General features: G+C 43.0%; 1 protein-coding gene across 1 annotated transcript in view; it reads right to left on the bottom strand.

Moving 5' to 3' along the window:
• STIM2 (stromal interaction molecule 2) overlaps nucleotides 1–24495 on the bottom strand; it is a 73020-nt gene that overhangs the window by 5651 nt on the left and 42874 nt on the right. Inside the window, exons 3-9 of the mRNA XM_083754905.1 lie at nucleotides 21874–21988; nucleotides 8645–8756; nucleotides 8079–8194; nucleotides 5170–5347; nucleotides 4177–4354; nucleotides 1531–1698; nucleotides 272–372 (exon numbers count right to left, since the gene is read on the bottom strand). Of these exons, the coding sequence (XP_083611031.1) occupies nucleotides 272–372; nucleotides 1531–1698; nucleotides 4177–4354; nucleotides 5170–5347; nucleotides 8079–8194; nucleotides 8645–8756; nucleotides 21874–21988 (968 nt within the window). The remainder of the gene's footprint in view (nucleotides 1–271; nucleotides 373–1530; nucleotides 1699–4176; nucleotides 4355–5169; nucleotides 5348–8078; nucleotides 8195–8644; nucleotides 8757–21873; nucleotides 21989–24495) is intronic.

Below are 24495 nucleotides of genomic sequence, written 5' to 3'. Positions count from 1 at the left end.
GTACCTATTTATCTACTTGCACTGGCATGCTTTCAAACTGCTAGGTTGGCAGGAGCTAGAACAGAGCAACGGGAGCTCACTCCATCGCAGGGATTTGAACTGCCGACCTTCTGATCGGCAAGCCCCAGAGGCTCAGTGGTTTACACCACACACCACACACGTACCAATAAATAAAAATAAAAATATCAACATTAAAATATTGAGCACTATAGTATCAACCAACTTTATGCATTAAGCGCAAAGGGTTTCACCCACTAAGAAGTTCTCTTACTTTGCTTCCAGAATCTTGTGGTCCACTTCATCGAGAGAAGAACTGTGTGCAACATGTAATGTCCCAAAGACGGTACTTCTCTTTTTCTTAATCTTTTCTGCCTATTTTTGAAAAAACAAATTTGAAGCCAAGTTTACATATACAATGCAATGGGTAAAGAGGAATATATACCTTTTTTATCCAGCCAATAGGATTTGGGAGACATTACGAGGTTAAACTATAGTGAATCAAACTCTAGTGACTTTCTCAAGGCAAATCTTTAAAAAAATGTAGTATAAACACCGGCAACTTGGAAACACTGGCCTGCAAGCACTCCAGCTGGAGAACAGCCTTTACCAAAGGTTTGAAGACGTTCAAACTCAGAACGAAAGGGAGAAACATGCTAAGAAGAAGGCACGCTTGGCAAACCCTCATCATGTTGAACTTCTGCCTGGAAAACTATGTCCCCACTGTGGAAGGATGCATGGATCCAGAATTGACCTCCACAGTCACTTATGGACTCACTGTTAAAACTGTGTTTATGGAAGACAATCTTACTTGGCTACAAGTGATCACCAAAGGAGGAGGAGGAGAGGAAGAAAAAGAAGAAGAAAACTATAGTGACCTGGGAATAGCATATCAAAAGACACATGCTGTCCTATCATAATCTCTAAAATAGAACAAAAATTCCCTTAAGGTTTCCCATCTTTACATAAGCGAGAACAGCTAGGGGAATAGTCAAAGGTATTCTCAACAGGTAACTCCACAACTATGCAACTCCCCCAAACCAGAGACACGCCAAAAGTGTCGTTTTAAGGTGAGATTAGCATTCATTTATTTCTTTTATTAAAATGCTTTATGAACTGCCTTTAAATACAATTTACAGATATTGCGTTAATCTGAGTAACTTATGTTTGCTGCCTCAAAGGGTATCTCTCCTGGACTTTAAGCCAAAGCACAAAGTTATAAAATGTAAAACATTTAAAGCTGGGCTGAACTCAGAAAACTGCGGGCAGGCTAGAATAGAGTAGCAGGAGCAGCTGCCCGGGGCACAGCTCTTAGGAGGGTGGCGATACAGTAGCAGGAACAAAATGAGACAAAAATGTGATGCTCCAGAATTGTAACAGTCCTTTTTGCTCAAAACTTAAAATTTGCAGGAGGCAAGGGCACACACACATACATCTAGTTGCAATCCCACATCCTGAATTGTATTAGTTCAGTGATGAAATCAACAGAGGACGCACTGCTTTTGATTGCGAGGACTCAAAAATGAACAATACCTCATCCTTGGCAATTGCCAATTGCATTTCTGCATTTTGTCTCTTAATGTTGTAGTACTGCACTTCCACTTCGTGCGTGAGCTGGAGCCATTTCTGCAGCGCATCAGGAACAGACCAATTGCTTCTCAGTTCAAACTCCTTCTCGGCCTTTTTTAAGGCCATGCGGACCTAGGAGCCAGAAGAGATATACAAAGATATTGAGACACCTAAGCCTGAAGTGTAAAAATGTTTTTAAAACAGCTTTTGCCCCTTAACACTTCTGCATCAACGATGAGTCACTGAGTATTACTATATAATATGGCTGATTCATTGATTAATCAACTAAAATAGATTTTTTAAGATGTTCCAGATATAAGACTTCAGAATTTCTCAGGATTATTGTAATTAATTTAAAAACCCCAGTACATGTAGAAATTATAGGTGGTGGACCCCATCTTTAAAGAGGCATTTATTTACTCCCGCAAAAGGAAGAAAGCCTTATCTAAGATGTTGGCTACTGTGGTGTGTGCATCATCTTAGCACCAAAGGCACACTTTATTCTTTTCAGGACCAGTGCTTTTATTTATACAAATTTATATAGCTTTAACTGCAGGATGAATAAATTAAAACTCATAGGATTAATTTCTCTGGGCAAGACCCCCTTGAACAAAAGCCCTATCAGTCTAAAGAAGAATGGCAACTTAAACTGATGGAATATGCACAACTTGCAGACCTAACACAAAGAATAAGAGAACGTTTAAAGAAGATTTGAAAATGTTTATTGAATATATGGAGGGAAATTGAGTTTATTTGAAAACGTGGGCAGCATTAAGATAAATTCAACAGTGTAAATAAGTTTTGATAGATGCAATAATGGAATACCAGATGGTTCAGTTTATATAAAATATGCAGGGATTTATGTGATGCACAATGAACCATGGAAAAGGAAGAAGGGAAGTCACTGATATTTTAAGGTTGTTTAACTGAATATTCTAAAATGTAAAACAGGAAATTCAATAGAATTATGAACATAAGCCCTATCAGTGTCCTTGAACAAATGCAGTGTTTCAGTTTTCTTTCCCTATTATTTCTTTAGACTGCATGTGGATGATCATCCGCAGCCTGCAGGCAGCCCTTGGGCACCCAAGCCTCCAGGAGACACACCCACTTTCCACACTGCTCAGTCATCAGCTGCCCCATGGGGAAAAGATTCCTGTTCCTGCAATGCTGAACAGTGACAAGGTGACAATTTCAGCTGCATCAGGATTGCTGGGAAGTGCAGGTTAAGCCTTGGGACACCCCGGTGATGCTAATGCAACTGGGGAGGGGGAGATTAAAGTCTGTGTGTGTGCCAGTTAGTGTGAACGGAGAGAAAAACAAAGCGAGAGAGTGGGGGAGCTACGTGTGGAGCCAAGCTGTTACTCCAAAGGTAAAGGGACCCTCACCATTAGGTCCAGTCGTGCCCAACTCTGGGGTTGTGGCGCTCATCTCGCTTTATCGGCCGAGGGAGCCGGCGTACAGCTTCCAAGTCATGTGGCCAGCATGACTAAGCCGCTTCTGGAAACCAGAGCAGCGCACGGAAACGCCGTTTACCTTCCCACCTGAGCAGTACCTATTTATCTACTTGCACTTTGACGTGCCTGTGAAATGCTAGGTTGGCAGGAGCTGGGACCGAACAACGGGAGCTCACCCCGTCACGGGGATTTGAACTGCTGACCTTCTGATTGGCAAGCCCTAGGCTCTGTGGTTTAGACCACAGCACCATCCGCGTCCTCTAATAAACAATGTACTCTACTATAAAATAAATAAGACAGTATTGTAAAGGTAAAGGGACCCCTGACCATTAGGTCCAGTCGTGACCAACTCTAGGGTTGCGGCGCTCATCTCGCTTTACTGGCCGAGGGAGCCGGCGTGCAGCTTCCAGGTCATGTGGCCAGCATGACTAAGCCACTTCTGGCGAACCAGAGCAGCGTACGGAAACGCCGTTTACCTTCCCACCTGAGCAGTACCTATTTATCTACTTGCACTTCAACGTGCTTTCGAAACTGCTAGGTTGGAAGGAGCAGGGACTGAGCAACAGGAGCTCACCCTGTCGCGGGGATTTGAACCGCCAACCTTCTGATTGGCAAGTCCTAGGCTTTGTGGTTTAACCCACAGCGCCACCCGCGTCCCTGTTACTCCAAAGTGTATAGTTAAAAAGAGGGCTAGCAGAGGAACTTTTAAGTGTATAGATGCAGAGCTGCAAACTCAGCTCCCCTTGGAATATGATAAGAGGAGGGATATTCCTGATGGTGTGTGGAAGAAAAAAGGGGGAAAGAGGAGGAGGAGGACATGGTGAGTGGAGTGGGGTTGGGTGGCAATGCTTCTAATTCTTCTACTTAGTGTATGTGTGGGGTTTTGTGTCAGCATCACTTGATGAAGCTAGGCACCTACAGTGTGCAGCTCAAAGGCCCCAGTTCTGACTCTTTCCTTTTACTGATTGCTACACCTATTTCTCTACCAGTTTCAGCTTTATATGTCTAAACTACCTTCCTGGAATTGATCTCTGTTTGCTTCTCTGATTTACGATTTCATCATGTCCCTTACTCCAATGCTACAGTGCCATTAAGTGGCTGGAAAAGGTACAACTCTGCGTGGGCTGAGATGGTAGATTTTATTTGCAAATACCTGCACCAGCTCCTCTTCTGCATATTTAAGCCTGCTGAGTTCACATTCAGCTCCTTCCCTCAACTCTCTCAGCCGACACGCTTCCCGTTTTGCGTCGCTGATTTCATCCATCATCTTGCGCTCCAGGTTTTGCTTTTCCACAGCAACAGTCCGATTTTCCTCCTGTGCTTTTTCAAGCCTTCAAAGTAGACATTTTTTTCCCACAAGTTAATAGTGTTTGTTCAGTTCTGTTCATGCCTCAATTGATTGGACAAATAATTTAAGCTACTCTGTGGCATCGCCAAGCGACATGTCACTAAATCTCTCAATATGGGTCAAAAGAACACCAGAGGGTTACCTGTCTCTCTCAACAAACCTAGCTATGTTTTCTGTCAAGTTGTGATGCTAGGGCTCAGGACCGCAATACCTCAAGGACCGCCTCTTTCCATATGAACCTTCCCAGACCCTGAGATCATCTTCTGAGGCCCTCCTTTGTCCAGAGGGTGGCATCATGAGGAGAGGCCTTCTCTGCAGTGGCTCCCCATCTGTGGACAATCTCCCAAGGGAAGTTTGCCTGGTGCCTTCATTATGCACCTTTAGGTTCCTTTTTATCCAGGCCTTTGGTTGATCCGGTTTACATCCTATGCCCTTTTTAAAAGGCGGCCCTTTTCAGAGGGGGGGGGGTGTTATTGGGTTGTTGTTTTTATTCTGATTATATGTTGTGATCTTTTCTGCGAACCACCCTGAGACCTCTGGGTATAGAGCAATAAATAACAATAATAAGGCAAGGACATTCAAATTTGTGAAGAACATCAGAACTCATACATTAACAGGAATGCTGGTGTAGCTTAGTGGCGAAATGTAACTTGAGTAGTCTCCTCTTCATACATCACCTTAACCATGAATTCACTATGTGGAACAGGCAAAGTCCTGCAATATTTTCACACTAAATGGCATTTCAAGGCTGTCATAAGGACTTTGAACACCCTAAAGTATTGTCTATTTTTCACGTACCTCTCTTGCAAATCGCACAGGCTCTGTTCTGCCGTTTGAAGGCTTTCTAAATCTTTCATCATTTTTGTCATATGCTCTTTCGAAGTCTTGTTCTGAGTATATGCAAACCAGCAGCCCCCGACGCCAATCACTATAGAGATGGTGAGGATGAAATCTTTCATCCAGTTGTGAGGCGGTCCTGAAAAATGCAGTTGTACATGAGTTAACGAGATAGGTCATCTAACAAGATTGGGCTGATTTGGATACAATGATAAACCAGGGTTTAGTGCTACACAAGCTGCAACAAGCCATGAGCCCATACGCTCGCCTCCAGCATAGCTCTATGAGTTCAGAAACTTCCACTTCCATTTTAGGTCAGCCAGTTTGTCAAAGTTTTTTTTTTTAAAAAAAATTACAAACTGCAGTTAATCTTAAGTATGATTAGTGCTCAGCATAATTTTTTTCCCTCTCTCTCCTGGCAACCTGTCTGCACATGTGTCTTAAAGAAGAGTCACTGTAATCCTGAAAGGGTCAAACCAAGTTAAATTAAGCTGGCTTGTTTTCACTAATCATGCCTAAGATTAACTGCAGCAGCAGTAGAAAACACGTGGCACTGAGAAAAAGGTTGATGAGCAGCGTTATTTGGTGCAGCCAGTGTTTTTTTCTGACGAAATATTCCAGAAAGGAGTACCAAAATCTTCGCTTGGGCTGCCACTGCTGCCTGCTAGCCTTTGCCTGCCCTGGGGCTTACTTCAAAAAAACAAAAAAGTTCAAAGGGGTGGGGAGAAGCAATGAAGTTATCATCATATGCTTTGGCAGTGGCTGCCACTGCCTTCTTAAAAGGAGCAGGTGCCTCCTTCATCCCATGCTAGCTGGAGGTATGAGGGAAGTTGCTGCGGATGTTCCTGCAAACTCAGGCTGCCACTGCCTGCCAGCCAGCCACAAGTACCTCTTTCACTCCATACTGGGTTTTTATTATTATTATTATTTATTTTTTAAAAAGGTTAGGGGGGAGCAGTGGTATCCTCACACACTCAGGCTGCTGTTGTCTGCCACCGATGTGGAACTGGTGGCAGGTGCTTCCTCTGCCCAAGGGAAGGCCTTTTTCTGAAGGAGGGGCTATGTGCGAGAGAGGAAGAGATGTATTTGTGGCATTTGGTGGGAGGGAGAGATCTATATGTTGTCTGTGCGGAGAAAAGGAGAGAAAAGGAGGCAGGCATGTGAGGTCTCCTAGGGAGAGAGGTACATCTGGACAGAGAGGAAGAGATCTATGTGTGGCCTGTGTGAGAGAGAGGAGGGGCAGCTATGTGTGCATTTGTGGCGTGTGAGATGAAGAGAAGGAGTTGTATCTGTGAAGTGCATGTTTGTGAGTCGCATGTGTCTGTGCTCTGAATACATGCATGTGCTCGGTGTAAAAAAAAAAAGAGAGAGAGAGGTAAAGGTAAAGGACCCCTAGACGGTTAAGTCCAGTCAAAGGTCACTACGGGATTGCAGCGCTCATCTCGCTTTCAGGCCGAGGGAGCCGGCGTTTGTCCACAGACAGCTTTCCAGGTCACGTGGCCAGCATGACTAAACTGCTTCTGGTGTAACGTAACACCAGGACGGAAACCAGAGCACACGGAAACGCCGCTTACCTTCCCGCTGAAGTGGTCCCTATTTATCTACTTGCACAGGCGTGCTTTTGAACTGCTAGGTTGGCAGGAGCTGGGACAGAGCAATGGGAGATCACTCTGTTGCAGGGATTCAAACAGCTGACCTTCTGATTAGCAAGCCAAAGAGGCTCCGTTTTTTAGACCATAGCGCCACCCACTCCCCATGTGCTCTGTGTGCGCATCAGAGGTAAGAGGGAATGCGGCTGGCCACCTTGGGTCAACCTTGTAGTGGGGAATGTTGCCTGTTGTTATTAGATAACATCTCTCTCTCTCTCTCTCTCTCTCTCTCTCTCTCTCTCTCTCTCTCTCTCTCATATTTTCTTGGGGTTTGGGTTGGGTGTGGCATGGTGAGTGTGTAAAAGCAACATTGTGTGATTGTCACAAACAGGACTAGCAGAGCACTGCACTAACTTCCCATGGCAAGCATGAGGTGGAAGAAACGTCAAAGACCAATTCTTCCAATGTCCTTGGCACCAATCGCGATTTTTAATTCTTTTTAATAAATGTCATCCATAAAATGTCAAATTTCAATTGAAAAGTTGATAATAAAATACAAAATAAAAATGTGTAGCACAAATTCAATAGAGAAGGGGGAGGGACATAGAAAGAAGGGCTGGGTGGGATCTAGACATTTTTCAATTTATCAAGGTATGAGTACCATTGTGGTGGTGTTGTTATTTTTATTAGGTATTTTGTGGTTTTAGATCTTGAATTTATTCTGTGTACCGCCCTGAGACCCCTAGGTATACGGCGGTATATAAATTAAATAAATAATAATAATTTTTACACCCCCCCAAAAAAAAGGCTAATTCAGAATTTGACTGCCCCCTTGCCATTTCCTTTCACTTAAAAACAAGTGAAATGATAGTTTGCATCTACAGTTTGTCTGAAACAAGGCAGCTTCAAACCATGCAATGAAACTGGTTTGCTATAATTAGATGACTCATAGTTTAGGATTTAGATGTAATGCTAAATTGTGGCTCATCTAAAACAGAAGTGAAAGCTTCCTATACTCCTTAGGACTGCACAAGAGGATAAAATAGCACACAAATCCAAGACTTACCTAGGTTTATTCCTGTCTTGATCAACCATGGTTTATTTTTATACTCAAAACACACCGCTGAAGGATACCCACAATAGTATCATTGGGCATATCCCTCAGAGGAATTAGCTAGCCTAAATATTAACGTAAATCACAGTTCAACAGAACAATTCTTTCTGCTAGCAGTTTAAAGGTGTGTACCTGGGGAGGAGGCAGAGAGAGGAAATAATACTAACGTGTGAGAGGTCCAAATAAGACAACATCCAAGGCCTTCAGCTGTAGTTTCTGCCGGTGGCTCCGATCAATTATTTTCAACTGAGAGATCATAAATGCGGCTTCATTAACTGCTATCCTGTACACAATAAAGCAAGGATTTTATGTTCCTTGTCCTGAAAGCAACTGTTAAGATACACAACTAAAAATGCAGATTCTATTGTGTGCAGTAACTCAAAGTCACTGAGAAATAGATAATATGTTGTGTGGTTTATCAAATTTCATGTACAACACTAAACCAGAGATGGTAGATTTTAATGTACCAAACTAACATCAAGTTTGGCATTAACAGAATGTCTTTGTTTAAACTGATATAGCATGAAACTATACAGAACTGAATGACTTTGTCAGTTTAAGTGCAATAATGTACCATCAAAAAAGCAGATTTCTTAGGCTAACAATGTTTTAGATGTAAGAAATGTTTAATCTTAATGTTTAATATATTTCCCTAAGCATGCTCTGCACAGAGAGCCCGACACTGCAGGAGCACCCAAAAAAGTACAAAACTTATCAGGGCTGAAAAATTCACCTTGGCAATGTTGTTCCTTTGACGTTATTTTCTCTGAAAGTCTTCTCATACTGAGGAAGTTCAACAAATTCTACCAGCCACTGAAGAGTCTCCTCCTGCGTCCAGTTGTGAACTACAACACAAACACAAATACTATTTTACACTGGCTAGATTATCAAGAATTAAAGCAACCGTACAAACAAAAAAGCAATGGCAAGTTATTGGCAGGTTCGCCGTCTTCATCATGTGCTCATCCAAGTCAAGATTACAGAAAGATTATAAAGAAGTAATTCTTAAAAATATTTCATTATTAAAAATTCCATGGCATGATTGAAAAAGAAAAGGTCTTGTGACCAGTGAAGTGTACACAGAGTTCTTGATCCTATTATTCTTCAACTCATACTGTGGAACGAAGCGGATGCAAACAGGTTGTGTACCCACATAAGGGAAGATCTCTACTTGAGTTTGGTAGAACATCATGTGGGTCCATGATATTTTGGTGACACAGAGAGCATGCTAGTTGGGAAATGAGAAAATTAAAGAAAGCAACATACAAAATCCTAAAATACTACTGATAATTAAAACTTTAAAATACAGTGCCATATAGACTGGTATCAATCTCAATTTCAACCGTGCTGCTCCTTAAATATAATAATAATAATAATAATAATAATAATAATAATAATAATAATAATAATATATTTTTATACCCCAGTCACTCTGGGTGGCTGCCAACAGAATATTAAAAACACGATAAAACATCAAACATAAAAAACTTCCCTAAACAGGGTCACCTTCAGGTGTCTTCTAAAAGTCAGATAGTTGTTTATTTCTTTGACATCCGATGGGAGGGCTTTCCACAGGGCGGGAGCCACTACCAAGAAGGCCCTCTGCCTGATTTCCTGTAACCTCACTTCTCGCAGTGATGGAACCGCCAGAAGGCCCTTGGCGCTGGACCTCAGTGTATCCAAAATGAACAAAGAGGAGCAACCAGAAGGCTCAGAAGAACTCCAAAGTCTCAGAAGACGACACTTTGGAGTCCATTCACCTTCCCAGCCAAACCGAACACTGAGCATGCTCAGTGGGTAAGGCGAGAGAGAAAAGGGGAATGGTACGGAGCGGCTCCACAGACGAAGCCTGCACAGAAGCATTTCACACTGCAACGTTTTGCATCCGCTAATCGCCTACATAACAAAACAATTAAAATGCCCAGTGTTCACCCAGCTAAAGGGTTTATCTTTATCTTCACATGCAACACTTATTAATGTGAAAGCTAGTGGCTTGGCTAGGATAAGGCTCTCTACGTTCAAGACCTTGCAGACAAGAAAGCACAATCGCTTAAATATAGAAGGAACCGTAACCTTGGCCTCAGCTGACAGCTTTAGGAATTGCATGATGCCATCACAACAAGCTAGTAACATTCTCACTGGAATACTAAGAGTGCTTTTAGCATGCCAAAGTGCTTGCTCCCACCCAGCGCAATCTATTCTTTTCTTTCTTTCAAAAAGAAGGGCATTCTTGTTTCATGATTCACGAACCGCCAGATGATAACCGTCCACATGGCAGAGGAAACCAAAGTCAGCCTTAAAAATACCTAGGCTCAGAGCCATAGCTAGGTGATCTTGCACCCCTGGCAGAACCGTCCAGATTGCGCCCCCTAGCCATGGACAAATTAACTCTTCTTTCCACCTCTCCTCCACACACACCCTTCCACCCATTCAATTCACCCTCTATTTCTTATGAGGCAATAATCAATATTTATGTTTATGGACATATTTTTAGCCGATTTTGCGGGGGGGGGGATTGGCTGCGCCCCTGGCAGGGGCCCACCTCACCACCCCCTAGCTACGGCCCTGCCTAGGCTAATAAACGAGATCAGTTTACACTGTCTGGCAAAGACAAAGGATGAGAGGCACAGCTGAACTTCCTGGAGGGGAGAATTCCAGAACTGGGCTGCGGCCACAGAAAAGAGACTTACATGCCCTGTCCAACTAAGTATCAATGCAGAGAAGGGGCATTCCTTCAGGTATCCCAGTCTGAAGCAATTTAGGGCATTATAAGCAATAATTAACACTTTGAATTGTGCTGAGAAACATACTGGTAACCAATGCAACTGTTCTAAAATGGGTAGAGCATGCTCCCACAAGCCATATTCTCGTAATGGACCAGCTAAGGCTTCTAGAAACACGTCAGAGACAGTCTTATATAATTATCATCATCATCATCACCATCATACATACATACATGCATACATACCCAGCCCATATGGCTTGGTTTCCCCAGCCACTCTGGGGGGCTCCCAATTGAACAACAGAAACAACAAAAATAATAATAAAGTGATAAAGCATCAAACATTAAAACTTCCCTAAACAGGGCTGCCTTCAGATGTCTTCTAAAAGTCAGATGGTTGTTTATCTGTTCAACAGCTGATGGGAGGGTGTTCCACAGGGTGGGCGCCACGACCAAGAAGGCCCTCTGCCTGGTTTCCTGTCCCCTCACTTCTCGCAGTGAGATAACCACTAGAAGGCCCTCGGAGCTGGACCTCAGTGTCCGGTCTGAACAATGGGGAGGGGGGAGATGCTTCTTCAGGTATACTGGGCCAAGGTTGTTTAGCACTTTAAAGGTCAGCACCAACACTTTGAATTGTGCTCAGAAACATACTGGGAGCCAATGTAGGTCTTTCAGGACCAGCGCTATATGGTCTCTCCCAGTCACCAGTCTAGCTGCCGCATTCTGGATTAATTGTAGTTTCCGGGTCACCTTCAAAGGTAGCCACACATAGAACGTGTTGCGGTAGTCCAAGCAGGAGATAACCAGAGCATGCACCACTCTGGTGAGACAGTCTGTGGGCAGGTAGGGTCTCAGCCTGCGTACCAAATAGAGCTGGTGGACTGCCAACCTGGACACAGAATTGACCTGCGCCTTCATGGACAGCTATGAGTCCAAAAGGACTCCCAGGCTGAGCACATGGTCTTTCGGGGCACAGTTACTCCATTCAGGACCAGGGAGTCCTCTACACCTGCCTGCTCCCTGTCCCCCATGTCACAGCAACCCTAATCTACTTGCTGATCCTGACCTTCTTAATGCAATGCATTACAATGTGCCACATGAAATTAAAAGCTTATACCATACCCTCGTCATCCTTTGAAATCCATTTCACCTCTCACTGTACTCCTCAAACATAATCTCTGGTCTACAGGCAACGGCCTGTTCAATGGCTTTGGTAGTTCCGAATCTTCCTAACTGCAATCTTTGCTGCTCTAGACTAATGATTGCTTGCCTCCAAACTGTTCCTTCCAGACACTTTACTAAGCCTGTGTGACTTGGTTTTGTTTTAGACTTCAGTTTAGCAATACATAGTTCATGAACTGCTTTTAAATCTGACTTCTTCTTCTTGTATTATTATTATTATTATTATTATTATTATTATTATTATTATTAAGCTCCTGTAGGCTGGCAACTCCCGATTTAGATAAACTCCAAGTCTTGTTGCTTTCACTGTTACGAGTTCTGGGGAAGGTAAGGGTGCATGGAGTTCAAAGAAAATCCACTGTGAATTAAAAGCATAAGTAGTGGCAGGCAACTTAGAAAAAGTCACAAAATGTCACAAAACAGGAGCTCATTATTTAGCTTAACAGTGAGGTTCTATTCACCGCAAAATTAATTTCCTGTGGAATCTGGTGGGAGATTTTGCAAGGATTAACATGTTGGTGTTGTTGAGATGCTAATCGCACTGCGGCTCATTTCCAGAACTCGCTTTACCAAAGTCAGAGAGTTGTTCAGTGGGAACGGACACACACACACACACACACACACACACACACACCCCTTCCTATAGGAAGCCCCAAGCTGTATGCTTCCAGAGAAGATTTGGACCGTGTGGCCTACCCAAATGACACCAGAGACAATGCCTCGTCATAACACATATCAGATAAAAAATCTATAAAAGACCTAAAGCTTCAAAGCAAAACACAACAACTTGCCATAGGCACAAAGCGTGCCAAAGCAATGAAGCACACTATCACATCTTGGTTATTTTGGACAGGTCTTGCCTGCAAGCTAGCATTGCACCAAACATACCACTAATCAGCAACCAAGTAGATAACATTTTTTCAAGCTGCACCTCCTTCCTGGGAATATGATTTCTGCTAGTTGGGGATCATGCACCAAATGTGATCACAGAATTTTGCCACGCTTGCCAGAAGGAGCAGAAATGTAATCTCTTATGTAAAGTATCTTATTTGTGTGTGTAAAGCATATTGTTTGAGAGTTGCACTCCCGACTAGGGAGATTCAGATAACCAAAGTTTTATTATTCAAAACATTATTATCAACACACCAGAGGTCTGAACAGACTACTACATTCACTCAAAGCTCTAATACACAGTGGTTTGCTGTTTTAAGGAAAAAGACGGCGCTGGCAATCACCATGAAGTTGTTACAGTAAGTATTACACTTTTAACATTTTGGGGAAAGGTGCTGGTACTTGAGTACTTTGAGTACCCCAGGAAAAAAGCACTGTTAATATAGTATAATCTCCCCAGTTCCTCACTCCCCCTCTCCTTTTCCAGAGTGCCACTTGGTTTCTTTGAAAGAGGCTCTAACACAAAGTAATAATCAGCAACAAGAACATTTATGTTAGGCTAATGTGGCGCTGTGGGTTAAAGCCTCAGCGCCTAGGACTTGCCGATCGAAAGGTCGGCGGTTCGAATCCCTGCGGCGGGGTGTGCTCCCGCTGCTCGGTCCCAGCGCCTGCCAACCTAGCAGTTCGAAAGCACCTCCGGGTGCAAGTAGATAAATAGGGACCGCTTACCAGCGGGAAGGTAAACGGCGTTTCCGTGTGCGGCTCTGGCTCGCCAGATGCAGCAATGTCACGCTGGCCACGTGACCCGGAAGTGTCTCCGGACAGCGCTGGCCCCTGGCCTCTTAAGTGAGATGGGCGCACAACCCCAGAGTATGTCAAGACTGGCCCGTACGGGCAGGGGTACCTTTACCTTTACCTTTAATTACATTTCACATGAAGCAGGCTTTATTTATTTGTTAAAAAACCTTATAAGTATCATTGTCTTCCTTTAGTATCACTGCGCTCCACTTTTCTAAGTTTGCAGTTTATACCTGAAACTTCACATCTAAAGCAATTCCAAACCCCAGATTTACTGTGAAACTCAAAATAGGAAAGAAACTCAAAATAGGAACAGCAAGCTTAAGACCTCTCCCCCCAATTTAATAGGTGTGTGCAGAAAAGCAATCACGGTTACTAGCTATACTGAATAAATAACAGCTATTTACAGTTAGCAGTAATTTAAGAGAAACTTAAATTTGCCTTGGGCAGTTCTCCTTTCAGCATTAGTAAAGGGGCCAAGTTGTCCATCTCTGCTCAAACTGGTGCCAAGATGTTACATAATGAAACAACAGTGACGTTTACTCTAAACTCACATTCAACCAACAATTTAACATTGCAAGCATGCGCTTCCAAGAAAGGGGATCTGGAACTCCTGCATTGGCTTATTTGAAAAGGAATTTGAGGTTACATATTGCATCCCCAGTAGTGCTTGGCTTGCATCCATTTCCACTGTCTAGCTATTCAAAACCCGTGGCTGCCAACAATGAAGAATGTGCAATGCAACCATAACATTTCTAGATGGTATGCAACTTGTTCCCAGTTGCTGGAAGAACATCTGCTGTGCATAGAGCCTTAGAAACATTATTTGAAGATGGTCACATGCTACCCATGCCACATTTGTGTTGGTCTGTTTCTCCACTATTAGCGCTGTTCTTTGCACATATGCAATTTCAACTGAATGAGTTACTGTGCCAGAAGGCTAACTTCCAAGTCATGCAGATTAACCATTCAATAGCAGAGCATTTTCTCACTACCTGAGGCACCCTGACAACTTGTTAAAGGTAAAGGTAAAGGACCCCTGGAGGGTTAAGTCCAGTCAAAGGCCACTATGGGGCAGCAGCGCTCATCTCGCTTTCAGGCCAAGGGAGCCAGTGTTTGTCCACAGACAGTTTTCCGGGTCATGTGGCCAGCATTACTAAACCACTTCTGGCGCAACAGGACACCGCTACGGATACCAGAGTGCACGGAAATGCTGTTTAGCTTCCCGCCGCAACGGTACTTATTTATCTACTTGCACTGGCGTGCTTTCGAACTGCTAGGTTGGCAGGAGCTGGGACAAACCAATGGGAGGTCAGTCCGTTGTGGGGATTCGAACCGCCAACCTTCTGAACTGCAAGCCCAAGAGGCTCAGTGGTTAGTCCTCATTCCCTTCTGGATGGAACACTAGAATTTGTTCTGCTTTGGATTTGAGCAATTTTCTCCTATCCTGCTTTTTGCGTTATCACACATACAAAGTAGTACAGATGAGCATTATGCCTTTGATCAAGGACAAGAAAGCAAGAGTATTCACTCTGAATGCCACTCCCCAATGTGCGCACACAGCAACAGTAATTATCTCAGGCTTTATATGTTAGCATCAAGATATATGACCTGAGTGGGGAACCTTTCTGAGTGAAAAGGACCACAATCCCTACTGGGCGGCTTTCTAAGGGTCACGTGCCAGTGGTGAGTGGGGCCAGAGACAAAAGTGGGCAGATGTGACTCATGTTTGTACACTAGGCAACATTCCAGCCATGAGAAATATAAGTACCAGACGTTTTTACACAACTCTTCCACCCAAGCAAGCAAGAAGCATTATCACACATCAGGAGCATATTCCAGCCTGGTAAAAGCACACAAGGAGGGCACGGAAGAGTCACCTGCGGAGAATCATGAGGGCCAAATATAGAGGGTTGCCTTTGGCCCCTTGGCCCGAGGTTCCCCACTTCTGACATGCTAACACCAACAGTAATACAGTGGTACCTCGGGTTAAGTACTTAATTCGTTCTGAGGGTCCATTCTTAACCTGAAACTGTTCTTAACCTGAAGCACTACATTAGCTAATGGGGCCTCCCACTGCTGCCGATGAGCTGCCGGAGCACGATTTCTGTTCTCATCCTGAAGCAAAGTTCTTAACTCGATGTAATATTTCTGGGTTAGCGGAGTCTGTAACCTGAAGCGTATGTAACCTGAAGTATAAGCGTATGTAACCCGAGGTTCCACTGTACAGTGGTACCTCAGGTTAAGAACTTAATTTGTCCTGGAGGTCCATTATTAATCTAAACTTTTCTTAACCTGAGGTACCACTTTAGCTAATGGGGCCTACCACTGCCACCGCACAATTTCTGTTCTCATCCTGAAGCAAAGTTCTTAATCCGAGGTACTATTTCTGGGTTAGCAGAGTCTGTAACCTGAAGCGCCTGTAACCCGAGGTACCATTTTACTTTCAAGCAAAGAGCATTTTTGAACCATTTATCATTTGGGGTATTAAGAGGGGGGATTTATGCATATGCACCTGTATAAATGGAAGTATAGTAGCACATGTAAAAAAATGTACCTGTTTTAAAGAAAGGAGAAGGACATTAATTTATGAACACACAGTTTGCAAGATGTGGCAATCAAAGCTATGGGTGGAACTCAATTCACTGCTAAGGAAAACTGTTCTGTCAGCTCAAGCATTTTTGCTTGTCCAACTGATCTCTCCTCTTCTTTGTCCACTTGCTGCTCTCCCAACCCACCAGAGAGGACTTGGCGGGGGGTGAGGGAAGGACCACTGCCCTAGCAAGAGACCCTGCGTTGGCTTCCACCAACAGAACAGGTTAGTTGAATCTTGCTGTGTATTTCTTTTGTTCCCTTTTATAGTTTTATTTTATTTTTATTAAAGAATAAAACAGAACATACAAATGAGAAAAATGACAGATATTAACAATAAATAACGTATTTATCCAGTACAAGGAGCTTTTGGTGATAAAGTCAAAAATCAGGAGCTATAGATTTATGAAAGGGGTGTAAAAACACAGTAGAATGGGTTAGTTAAATCTGGCCCTACATTTCTAGTTCATTTGATGGTGTGTAGGCAGCCTCTTTCATTGTAAAGTCTGTAGAAAAAACTGCAACCTCAAATTACCATTCTGCTACATAGCTCAGCAGATATTGGACAAGTCTCCTTCAGCCTAACTCAGAATTGTTGCACTGCTAAAATGCTGGGAAGAAAATCAGGAAGGTGCCAGCAACAGGGGAAAGGAAGAAAGGGTACATCCAGGTGCACAATATTTTTTCATTTTTAACTGAGCCCAACACATTCTGAACAAAGTTATTCCTCGGGGACACTTTTGAACAATAGATTTCAGTCTGGCACCTGTACACTGCGGCGGCAACTTATTTTTTCCTTGGGCACCTGGAGATCATCCTTTCTTTCTGTTTCTTGCACAAAAGACAGGACACAAATATAGCACATAAAACACAGCTGTAATTATTGAAGAATGACCAGAACAGCTAAATGCTTTAACAAGATAAACAGCTTTCGATACCATCAACCATGGTATCCTTCTGGAGGGCTGTCCGAACTAGGAGTGGGTGGCACTGCTTTGTGGTGGTTCCAGTCCTACTTGGATGGTTGTTCCCAGAGGGCGTTGTTTAGGGAGTGCCCTGTGAAGCCTTCAATGCTACAATGCTACCTTCAATGCGGGGTCCGCAGGGCTTGATACTATCCCCTATGTTGGTCAACATCTACATGAAACTGCTGGGTGGTTTGGAGTACGTTGTCAGCAGTATGCTGATGATACCCAGCTCTATTTCTCCTTTACATCTGCACGTGAGGCAGTGGAAGTGCTGGACCAGTGTCTTGCCTCAATAATGGACTGGATGAGAGCCAACAAACTGAAACTCAATCCAGATAAGATAAAGGTTCTGTTAGTGGGTGGTTCCCTAGACCAGATGGGTAGGAGATCGCCTGCTCTTGATGGGGTTACACTTCCTCTGAAGGAGCAGGTTTGTAGCTTGGAGGTATTTCTGGATCCTTGGTGTCACTCAAGGCTCAGGTGGCCTCGGTGGCCCAGTGCGCCTTCCATCAACTTCAGCTGGTGGTCCAGCTATACCCCTATCTGGATAGGATAAGCCTAACTACTGTTGTCTATGCTCTGATAACCTCAAAGTTAGATTACTGCAATGTGTTATATGTAGGGCTGCCTTTGAAACGGTTCGGAAACTTCAGCTGGTGCAGAATTCAGTGGCCAGGTTGCTCACTGGAACAAGACGGTCTGAGCACATTACACCGATCCTGGTCTGACTGCACTGGCTACTTTAACCAGGTCTTTGGTTGACTGACATCCTATGTCCTTTTAAAATTTTTAAATGTGTTAATGGGTTGTTTTTGTTTTGATTATGTATTTTGTGGTTTTATATTCTGATTTTATCTTGTGAACCATCCTGAGACCTACGGATATAGGGCAGTATATAAATTTTAATCACCATCATCTTCTGAACAATCTGCAATGGAATGGTCTCACAATTTCATTATTTTTTTAAAAAGAATCTTAAATTGATGCCTTGGCATAACCTAATCAGACACCTCATGATGAAGTATTTCTGGGTAGGGCTTACTTTGGTGCTTAATCGGCCATGATCAGTACTATTTATGGCCTGTGACTCTGACACACAAATACCTTTCAAGCAAGCTCAAGGAAGTTGATGTTATTGACACCATCCTTTACACGAGCATCTTAAATCCATTTAATTCCATGCCAATAACTTGCTTAACCTGCAGCAGTTAACCAAATGGTTGGGAAAGCAAAGCAAGCCACAATTTTAATTAAAACAAAATACCAAATTAAAGTTGCCATTAAGGACAAACATACATTACAGGGCAAGAGAGTTAAAAATTATGTTTTGTTTTCCACCATCCTATTTTTGCATGGCCTAAAGCAAAATGCAGACCTGTTTTGCAAACGAATATTGAATTTATGCAAATATAGCTGTCCAATTAGATTCATAATAGAAGGCTGACATGCTTTTAGCACCCCAGGGGAACTTGTTTACAGCTCCAGTTTGCAGATTAATACCTGAAAGTTAAACCAGAGGTTAATTAAGTCCATCTGGTTGCAAATGACTTTGGAATGTTCAAGGAACAAGAAGATCTCATTTAGAAAACCAAAGTAAATAAAATAAAATAATAAGCAATAAAACTGTTTGTTTACAACGTGGTAGAGATGTACTATGCATCATATTCATGGTACACCAATTACAATAATTTCTACAATTTACCATGGATTATCTAGTGGGGGACTTGTGTGAGACAAAACCTAATGATTAGTCTCAGGGGGGAAATATTCAAACAAGCAAGAAAAGTTTTATTAAACAAAAAAAGTTTATGAAACAAAGTCAGTCAGGAAATGCATTCTTTCAGGTAGAAGACTTGAGGAAATGGAACAACACCAACTTCACCCTCTAAGACAAAACAGGTAAAGGTAAAGGGACCCCTGACCATTAGGTCCAGTCGTGACCGACTCTGGGGTTGCGGCACTCATCTCACTTTATTGGCCAAGGGAGCCGGCGTACAGCTTCCGGGTCATGTGGCCAGCATGACTAAGCCACTTCTGGCGAACCAGAGCAGTGCACGTAAATGCCGTTTACCTTCCTGCCAGAGCGGTACCTGTTTATCTACTTGCACTTGGACGTGCTTTCGAACTGCTAGGTTGGCAGGAGCAGGGACCGAGCAACAGGAGCTCACCCCGTCGCGGGGATTCGAACTGCTGACCTTCTGATCGGCAAGTCCTAGGCTCTGTGGTTTAACCCACAGCGCCACCCATGTCCCTGCATAAGACAAAATGGTTATGACCAAAATGCTCACCCTCCCAAAATTAACCTATCTATTCAAAACTCTTCCAATCTGGATTCCCCCAACCTAACTCCGCAAATGGCAGAAAAAATTACACTTGTTTATCACACAAAAATCCAAGAATAAACCCCAAATACCTACACCTCCCGTCCTCAGTTGGAGGGTGGGGAATTCCCAATATAGAACTATACTACATTGTCAACCAAGTGCACCACATAATCCCATACATTTTAGAAGACCAGACAAAACACTGGGCACACTTGGAGAGAGACATCGTCAGAAATACCTCCACCACAGCATACCCATTCTTCCCAAACAACGTAAGGAAAATCCCCACACTAAACAGGTTTGCACAAACCATACTTAAAGCATGGCAGGAAGAAGCAGGTAAACTGTCTCCATCTCCACTAATTCCCCTGGCTCACCACCCATTATTCCACCATGCAGCACAAAACTCCCAGATAAAAACCTGGCAAGCCAAAGGCTCATACCACCTAGCAGACCTTTACAAAAATAACAAACCCACATCGACACAAGAAATACAAGAAAAACTAGGGGATACCCAAATGCCCTGGCTAACACACCACCAATTACATGCCTTCTTAAACAATCCAGTTGTAAAATCAGCAGCAACTAGGCCCTTGACAACCTTCGAAAAGCTCCTCCTAACACGGCAAGGGGATAGTATCCACGATATTCAAAATAGTGCTCCAAAATGCCACAAACCCCCTCGATGTAATAAAAATACAATGGGAGGAAAACATAGGCTATGAAATTAACCCCACCCAATGGACTAGAATGTGGTCTAAACTTCCCTTTAAATCCATCTCAGATAAAACTCTCACCCCGAAACTCATTTATATATCATGGAAAGTAGCACTGATACACCCAGGAGCCTCACCAAAATGCTGGAGAGGCAGCATCTCCACAGGCACATTTCTCCAAATGTGGTGGGAATGTCCAAAATCCAACTCTTCTGGACATCAGCCATACAAGAAATATGCAAAATAACTAAGCAAGTATTAGAACATCTTCCAAGATAATAATGCGCACTCACATCACAACGAGCGCATAACCCACCTACTCTCAGCAACCAGAAGCATCATAGCCAGGCATTGGAGAGACATGTCAGGAGTAAACATGGACCAATAGAAAAGCCTTAATAGAAAAACCAGCCAATAAACTGAAACTGACACGGGGACAAATAGAAGAAGACACCTTTATCACATACATAGTCCAACAAGAAAACAAGAAAAATCTGTTCACAGCTACAAATCAATCTGGCTAACCTGATCCAAATATGTACACACATAAACAAATCTCACGACAGCCAACCACTCCCTAGACCACCCTCAACCTCTTTTACCACCAAGGAAATACAACAAGCAAATAGCAAGAGAACCCATACAAGTGACGCTGACACAAAACCCCACACATGCACTCAGGAGAAGAATAGAAGCACCCCACTCACCATTTCCCCTTCCCCCTCTTTTCTTCCCAACCTAATATTGCATGCAACACTAATGTTTCACGACAAATGAAACTGATCTGTAGAAAACACAACTTGAAAAAAGAGACAGTGCATGTATTTATATATATTTTTAATAAAAATATATAAACAAACAAACAGCAATACAGGGAATGACCAATTGACGCAAAATTGCACGCACTCACACAGCGCCGAACCTGTAAATGACCTAAAACATGGCTAAAGGGGTGAAACAGGGGAGGGGCGGAACACTTTACACGAGGTCTGAAATGTAACCCCTGTGCAAAACAAGGATTGCCTGTAAGAAAAACTTCCTTAACTAAGCATAAGAGGGGTCTGATGTTCAAAGACTCAAAATCCTACTTAAATAAAATAGTGCAAAACCATCCTTAAAAAAAAAACCCCAAAGCAACAAAAACAATACACAGCAAAATGTACTACACAATGTGCTAAATCTTTACATGAATTTCTACAAGTAGGCACACAACAAACCACAACTCTTAACATCACCACCTTTCAAGCAGTAGAGCAGACTTGCTGATAAGAGCTGATATAGCATAATGACTAAGAATGAACTGTGAACCAAAGTATTCCAAGACTGAAATCTAGCATCATTTTTGATCTCATTATGTACGAAGATTTTACTTAGCCTTTCGTCTGCAATACGGGAACAGCAACACTGTCGTACCTTGCGCAGTTGTAAGGATTCCCAAAGAGCTTTACACATTACAACCTGCTATATAAAGGCTATCTGTTGTTGTTTTTTATTGCTCCACAGACCACATTGACTCAGCTCCTTGTTAGCTCTGGCTTGCCTCTCCAAAACCAGACCTTTCTGCAACCTCCTGCTGACTCCAAATTGCCTAGAATACCCTGCTATGACAAGCTGCCAACAACTGAGCTCATGACCTTTGCCTGCAGGTCCCTTCTCCCCACGGCTTCCAGTCCTAGGTCAAGACAGTAATTAAATATGGTCTGTTGTGTTCACTAATGAGAGCAGTAAAGACTGCAGAAAAGGGACCAGTACAGCTTTTAGTATCTTACCTTCAGATGTTTTCCAGCGTTTCCACAGATCTTCAACGGTGATGTGTTTGTCTTCCCGGTGTAGATGGTTGTGCTTATTAGAAGCGTCTTTATATTTCATATCTTCTCTGATAAACTGGAAAAGAATGAAAGTTAGGTCAGAGAGTTCTTGCAGCTAAGACACTAACAGTGGTGGGTTACAAACCCCCAAATTGGTGGTACTTAAAAAGATCCTCTCGGTACTTCATCACCAATTTCCCCTTACTTCCATTCACAATTCTCAATCCTTCATTTGTCCTTAGATGGTCACTGTAATTCAGAGAACGCAATGGTTTCAGTGCAGTTCAATACAGTTCAGGCAGAATATTCACATCTCTGCTCCTGAAAAATGTGGAGCGACTTGCATTGCACTAGCACTGTAGAATTAAGTGCTTTTGCCCAAAAATGGAAACAAGAGGAACTACCAACCTTGAATGAGTGGAGAATGAAACTTATGAACTACGCAGAACTGGATAAAATGACTGGAAAAATCAGATATCAGAAAGATCACAAATTCATTGAGGACTGGGGAAAGTTCACGGATTATCTGAAAACTATATGTGATGAACAGACAAAGCTAGTGGGTTTTAAGGAGGTTTTGTGATAGTACAAGGTATATTGTAAAAAAGAAACAGAGATGGAAGGATAATATTAAATTGGCAATATTATATATAGAAAATGCATGAAGATAGGAAAAATGGATGATTGATGGAGGTGCTGGTGGAAGTTCAAAAACTGGAAATTTGTAAACATGGTTGTATGGACTTATTTGTAAAGGAAAAATTTAATAAAAAAAATATTTAAAAAAAAGAATTAAGTGCTTTTGAAATGTTGTTTTAAAAATAGTAATAGAATCAAACTCTTTCCTCATTGCTTTATGGTCATACCATTATGGTCTCACACAGGTTCAACCTTTGATCATAACTGTTAAAGGTAAAGGTACCCCTGCCCATATGAGCCAGTCTTGACAGACTCTAGGGTTGTGCGCTCATCTCACTCTATAGGCCGGGAGCCAGCGCTGTCCGCAGACACTTCCGGGTCACGTGGCCAGCATGACAAGCTGCATCTGGCAAGCCAGCGCAGCACACAGAACACCGTTTACCTTCCCGCTGGTAAGCGGTCCCTATTTATCTACTTGCACCCGGGGGTGCTTTTGAACTGCTAGGTTGGCAGGCGCTGGAACTGAACGACGGGAGCACACCCCGCCGCGGGGATTCGAACCGCCGACCATGCGATCGGCAAGTCCTAGGCGCTGAGGTTTTACCTACAGCGCCACCCGCGTCCCTATCATAACTGTTGTTTCAACCAAATTGTTATACAGCTTATCCTAGTATTTTTGTTGCTTGGTATTTCAAAATAAAACAATTCCTTCCAGTAGCACCTTAGAGACCAACTAAGTTTGTTATTGGTATGAGCTTTCGTGTGCATGCACACTTCTTCAGTAACTTGGTATTTCAAGTTACTTTTAAATGCTGATTTGCATTACCCAACTGATGCAGGCTAGAGTTTCAAACTGAAAATGAAAAGGGCCTTCCATATGAATGCTTCTTATTCTGGGAACCGCCCTGAGACCTCCGGGTATGGGGCGGTATAGAAATTCAGTTAACAACAACAACAACAACAACAACAACAACAATACAGCAATGGACTAGATTATGTTTATATAAACCTTTACATTGGGCTTTTATTGCTTTGGTACTGGACTCAATCCTCAATATTCTCTGGTTGGCCTCTGTTATTTTCTCTGACTGATGGAGAACCTACAAAGGACTCTACAAGGGCTCTTGTGTCCCCCATAAGGGAATATTACACAGGAAACCAGGCAGAGGTCTGCTTGGTAGTGGCACCCGCCCTGTGGAATGCCCTCCCACCAGATGTCAAAGAGAAAAACAACTACCAGACTTTTAGAAGACATCTGAAGGCAGCCCCGTTTAGGGAAGTTTTTAATGTTTAATAGACTATTGTATTTTTATATTACGTTGGAGGCCGCCCAGAGTGGCTGGGGAAACCCAGCCAGATGGGCGGGGTATAACTAATATATTCTTATTCTTATTCTTATTCTTATTCTTATCATCATCATCATGTGTGTGCAAGCACAGTACAGCAAGTTACTGACAGCACAAATTTGAAACCAGAGAGGGACCTAGAAGGATGTGGGCTGACCCTGAAAGTGGGAGGGAGGCTGCATTAACAACATTGATCCCCCAACCCCTTGTGGAAGCTGTGCTGCTCTCCTTTGCCTCTGAAAGGAGGATGCAACTGTCCCTGGTACAGGGGAGAAGGAGCTGTTATTTCGCCCTAGGGCTCCTTCATGCTAGATCTGGGATCTAGTGGGCTGCCTTTAAAAGTATGGGAAGCTGTGGGGGTGCAGCACTGTCAGAGGAGTACATTTAGAAGGGCTTGCTACTTTGGCAAGCCGCTTTGGCAAACAGAGAGGCTGCAAGGAAAGGCTGCTGCTGCAGCAGCATTTGAGACACTGAAGGAAAGGTCTTTGGCTGCATGAAAGAAGAGAGTTTGAAACCTGTTTAAGTAAACACATAAAACCTGTCAGGGATGTGGAGACTGCCTAAAACAAAGGATTACAGTTCTGTTGAAACGGAAGCA

This window comes from Podarcis gaigeae (assembly GCF_964106915.1).
Source record: "Podarcis gaigeae genome assembly, chromosome: 9".
NCBI lineage: Eukaryota > Metazoa > Chordata > Lepidosauria > Squamata > Lacertidae > Podarcis > Podarcis gaigeae.
The sequence above is the reverse complement of the archived record's forward strand: the minus strand, read 5'-3'. Positions and strand labels throughout refer to the sequence as shown.